At 38.8% G+C, this 5,852-nt stretch overlaps 1 gene segment (V, D, J or C); it reads left to right on the top strand.

The window, feature by feature from the left end:
• Positions 4,119–4,943, top strand: LOC102180840. The segment is given in 2 exon segments: positions 4,119–4,224; positions 4,443–4,943. Coding segments are annotated over 2 exon segments (369 nt in total).

Here is a 5,852-nt window from a genome sequence, read left to right on the forward strand (position 1 = left end):
TTCTAAACTAGCACTGAATGAGAACTAGTACTTTTGAGAGAGATAGGTTTGAGGAAAGCGCTTATGAAAGGGTGGGACCTACTGAAAGAATAAAAATAGGTGTTAGCGTAAGTTAGAGTTCTAACTGGCTGAGAAGAGAAGAGGATCTGGAGTTGCCACTGAGCACTGGGGCCAGAAACAATGGACAAGACACTGGGAGCATCACTTTTGGTTTTGTGGCTTCAACTTCATTTTGATTCTGTGAGTTGTGAAGGAGAAAACCTAGGATATCTCATTAATTAGGAGGACTGAGAAAATGGGGTTACAAATAAATTCATGCAGATATTCTTAACAAAGAAATATATTTTATGGAACTAATGGCTTTTATCTCTTTAAGCAGGGGTAAATGGACAACAGAAGGAAAAAAGTGACCAATAGCAGGTAAAACAGAGCCCTCAATCTCTGACAGTCCAGGAAGGAGAGATTTCCATTCTGAACTATGATTATGAGAACAGTTTGTTTGACTACTTCCTGTGGTACTGACAATATCCTGGTAAAGGCCCTGCATTCTTGATAGCCATACGTTCAGTTGTGAATGAAATGGAAGATGGAAGACTCAGAGTTTTCCTCAATAAGAGTGCCAAACAACTCTCATTGCACATCACAACTTCCCAGCCTGGAGACTCAGCCACCTACTTCTGTGCAGCAAGTGCACAGTGCTCCCCAGACCCCTGCAGCCTGTACCCAGACCTGCAGCCGAGGCTCCAGACACACCCTGCAGTGCAGATGAAATACACACACAGACACACAATTTGTTTGTGCATAAAAAGTCTTAATATATTTAGGAAAACTGACATTATATAGAATTTATTTTTTGACCCAAATGGAAATGATATGGAAAATTAAGTGCAAAGAGACGTCTCTAGAAACTCCCAATATGTTTTGGTATATATTTAAAACCTATAACGTTAAAACAACCCTAGGTTAAAGAAACAATTACACTCTGTATAATAGGCTCCAGTTTCATCCGCCTCATTAGAACTGATTCAAACGTGTTCCTTTTAATAGCTGAGAAATATTCCATTGTGTATATGTAGCACAACTTTTCTTATCCATTCATCTGCCAATGGACATCTAGGTTGCTTTCATGTCCTAGCTATTGTAAACAGTGCTGCGATGAACATTGGGGTACACACGTCTCTTTCAATTCTGGAGCTCATAGTTTTATGAGCAAATGAGATTAGGACAATTGGATATTTTTGGGAAACAATTGAAACTTGACCTAAATATCACACCTTATACAAAATTTGAGTATAGTCTCAAAGTGAACCATACATCCAAGTATAAAATGTAACATTACAAATCTTTTAGGAAAAACATAGGAGAATATCTTCATGACCTATGTCTGGACAAAAAGACTTTTGACATGACACCAAAAGCACAATCCACTAAAAAAAACGATTTCATCAAAATTAAAAATGTTCGCTCTGTAAAAGACATTATTAAGAGAAGGGAAAAGATAAATCACAGAATGGCAGGAAATATTTGTAAATACATTTTCATCAAAAGACCGTATTCAGAATTCAATGAACTCTCTGAACTCAGCAGGAAGAAAGCAAACAGTCCAGCTGAAACCTGGACAAAAGATTCACACAGACACTTTACCAAAAAGCTATCTGGTAATGAAATAAGAATATAAAGAGATGATTAGCATTATTAGTAATTAGGGAAATGCAAATTAAGCCACAAAGAGATAGCACATCACATTTCTCACAGGCTAAAATTAAAACTACTAACAATGCCAAGTTCTGGCAAAACTGCAGAGAAACTGGACCACTCATACATTGCTGGTGGGTGAATGGTCCAGCCATTCTGGAAAAAAGTTCAGCAGTTTCACCTAAATTTAAATATGCACTTACCTTATAGCTCAGCAATCACACTCCTGGGTATTTATGCTTGAAAATAAAAAACTTATATTCATACAAAATCTGTACATGAATATTCATAGCAGCTCTATTTCTGATTATCAAAAACTGGAAACCAGCCAAGTGTTCTTCACTGGGTGAATAGACAAACAAATCCACTGTAATACATCTGTACAATGACATATTATGTATAGATTTTTTCAACTTGCAGTAGAGTTGTGTCTCAATAAACCATTTCAGTTGAGAGGATCATAAATGGAAAATGCATTTAATATACTTAACCCATTGAATTGAGTCTAACTTAAAGGTGCTCCACACTGACATTAACCTACAGCTGGGAGAAATCATCTAACATGAAGTCTATTTTATATGAAAGTGTTGAAGATCTCATATAATTTAGTGAGTACTGTACTGAAAGTGGGGCTTCCCAGGTGGCTCTAATGGATGAAGAACCTGCCTGCTAAAGCAGGAGACATAAGAGATGCAGGTTAAATCCCTGGATCAGCAAGATCCCCTGGAGGAGGGCACAGCACCACACTTCAGTATTCTTGCCTGGAGAATCCCATGGACAGAGGAGCCTGGTGGGCTACAGTCCATACAATCTCAAAGAGTCGGACACAACTGCAGGAACACACACATACTAAAAGTAAAAAAACGAATGGTTGTATGAGTACAGAGTGAATGTAAGTATGTCGGTTGTTTACTCTCATGATCTCAGGGCTGGCCAGGAGCTCAGCTCACTGCTGTTGCCCAGAATCACCAGGGAATATTATACCACATGTTGCTAGCATGGGGAAAGCTCATATTTAAAAATTCAAAGTATGGTTTCTACTTTCTACTGAAAGTTCATCACTTTCTTGCCACTGTAAGGTAAAAAAATCCAAAGTCAACACATCATAAGATGGTGACAGTCTTTAGTGGTTAAAAGAATCAGACTACTGATACGTGCAATAGCCTAGATGGGGAGTCCTTGGCGGCTCAGTGGTAAAAATCCGCCAACCAAGCAGGAGACATGGGTTTGATCTCTGGGTCAAGAATATTCCCTGGAGAAGGAAAAGGCAACTCACTCCAATATGCATGCCTGGAAAATTCCAAAGACAGAGGAGCCTGGTGGGCTACAGTACATGGGGTCACAAAAGAGTCGGAAAGGACTTAGAGACTAAACAACAATAGCCTAGATGGATGTCAGGAAGTTATGCTGAATGAAAAAGTAGTCAATCCCAGAGGCCACGTGGTTTATGATTACACTTATTGGATTATTATGATGCTTACATAGTGTGATTTTGCTTAAACAACATTCTCAAAGGCACAAAATATAAAGATGAAAAGGAGATGAGTAGTTAGCAGGGTTATAAAGAGTTGCAGGAATGGGGAGGTTATTCAAAGAGGATTTCTTTAGAGAGATGAAACAATTTTGTGTCATGATTTCAGTGGTGATACAAGAACTTATACATGTGATAAAATTTCTTAGAGCAATGTATGAAAGCATAAGAGAGTATATCAAAATTGATGTATAAGGTTATGATATTTTGCTAAAATTATATTAATATCAATTTCTTGATAGATATGAAATCAATATCAGATTTAAAAAGAGTAATATTTTATTCTGGTTATAATTTCATTTAAATATAAACCACTGAACAGGCTCTGAAATTCAGATGGGCTGATTTTCTTAAATCATTTCATGTTGCAGTAATTTTATTTATTGAAAAATCTAAGTATAGCCTTGGAACTCAGTAAAAAAAACAAGAGACACATTCATTATTTTGGATAAGATTGCTTTTCTCCCAGAAGGCCTAAGGTCTGTGAATGTTTTAAAACAGTTAGTAGATTCTGGTCAGAGAAAAGTAAGTATAGGCTAAATGAATGACCAATCAGTAAATTTCAAGAAAGTTTCGTAGGCTATGCAAAATTACATCTTAAACAGGATGGCAAATAATTTTACTGAATAATTACCAATGTATGTCAACTTGTTTAATCTTTAGTTCCCCTCAATTCAAATCTTTAATATTAATTGCCTTTTTCAAGCCCTGCCGAATTTAATGACCAGGGAAACACGAGTAGACAAAGTAAAAGTTTGTGATGAGCCAAACTTTTTTCCATCTGAGCACAGACCAGCTGGTCTAGGAACATGACAAACGGCACTTCCTGTCTGGGGGAGGAGCCACACAGGAACCAGGTACTCTGTATATGTGCTGCCAGGCACTTACAGACACTGAACTCTCAGCTTGAGGCAGAATTAGACACATTTGTGCAGGGACTCCATGCCTCATGCCGCTCTCCAGTCTGCTCTGGGTGTTCCTGGCCTTCACCTTCTCTGGTAGGGAGGCTTCCAAACATGGGTGTGAGTATTCAGGGTGAAAGGCCTGCACACAGGCGCATGGAGCTTCACAGGGACTTGGGGAGGAAAGGAAGATTGGGGAAAAGCAAGCGTCTTAGGATTTCAGTTTGGTTTGTAAATATTTAGGTCCAAAATAGGTCTAATTTCTACATTATTTTGTTCACTATTTCAGCTCTGTTTTCTTCTTTTTTCCACAGGATCTGGTGTGGCCCAGAGTGTTACTCAAGACCAGCCAGACATACTCAGTGAAGTGGGGAAGACAGTCACCCTGAATTGTCGGTATGAAACAAGTTGGAACATGTTGAGCTACTACATTTTTTGGTACAAGCAGCTTCCCAGTGGACAGATGACTTATCTTATTCGTCAGCATTCAGATGATGGGAATGCAAGGGACGGCCGCTACTCTGTAAACTTCCAGAAAGCTCATAAGTCCATCAGCCTCACCATTTCAGCCTTAGAGCTGGAAGATTCTGCAAAGTACTTCTGCGTTCTCAGAGTATCACAGTGCTTGAAGTAATATGAAAGGCTGAACAAAAACCCCAGAACTAAATAAGAGAGAGACGCCCTGCTGCAGGACCCCAGCTGAAATGCACACCTGCAGACCCCAGACAAGAAATGGTAGTCCTGCGGTTGCTTCATCTGTGGTCTGGATCAGAAGATTTAATTATAAATAAAAGCTTCTTTGATTTCATTTGGAAGCAGGTGTCCAGAGTGACTGTCGACTAATATGTTCTCCTCTTGAATTCTTGACTTTAAGTCAGTCATACAGAAGATGTGTAAAGTTGTCTAAAGCTGTAAACTTGCTCCATAATAAAGTGACAGTTTCACTAAAATACACTCTCATCACAAATCTGGGTATAGTTATCATGAATCATCAAGAAAATCATTTCCTTAGTCCTTTCTTCTTAGACTTGTGTCACTTAAGGTACAGTCAGAGAAGCAGAACCACTAGTGGTGTCTGTTGAATAAGAAATTAGTTATAAAGTTTAGAATTCAGGCAATTGCTAGGTCTGGTAGAAGAGTGTATACAAAGCTGTTATCTTCATATCTGGTGTTGAGACTGAATTTAGTGCTCGTTGGTTGGAGTAACGTTTGTAGAAGAACATTGGATAGAGACTGAAGCATGGATGAACTGTGACTCACAATGACATACTAGAACCATGCAGATAATGGAGCTTACAAAGACATGAAAACTTGTCTATGTCTCACCTCCCTCCGTTTCACAGTAGTGGGTGACCTTAGGAGAGGTAGGTGTCATTTGGCATCATGTTTACATACATACTTGTACCAAGACAAAGAGAAGATTAGGAGGAGATTTGGTTGGAAGTGAAGGAGTTCTGAGTCAACAATAAAATGAGCTATCAGATCAGCAGTAACACATGTGAGTAACCCTAGTCCCTGGAGCCCTGCACCAAACCCCCAAACATAAAAACTATGGCTGCTTCATCAGAACTATCTTCCAAATGTTAGGCAAGTTCCTTTGGTGGCCAACCCTAAGTCAGAACAATATGGGAAGCACATTCTGGGAAAGATGTTTCAGTTAGTTAAGATAGATCAAAGCTGCTATTTGGTAACTTGTCATCCATCTGTACCCTTTTAACCACTTC

Source organism: Capra hircus, chromosome 10, assembly GCF_001704415.2.
Source record: "Capra hircus breed San Clemente chromosome 10, ASM170441v1, whole genome shotgun sequence".
Classification (NCBI taxonomy): domain Eukaryota; kingdom Metazoa; phylum Chordata; class Mammalia; order Artiodactyla; family Bovidae; genus Capra; species Capra hircus.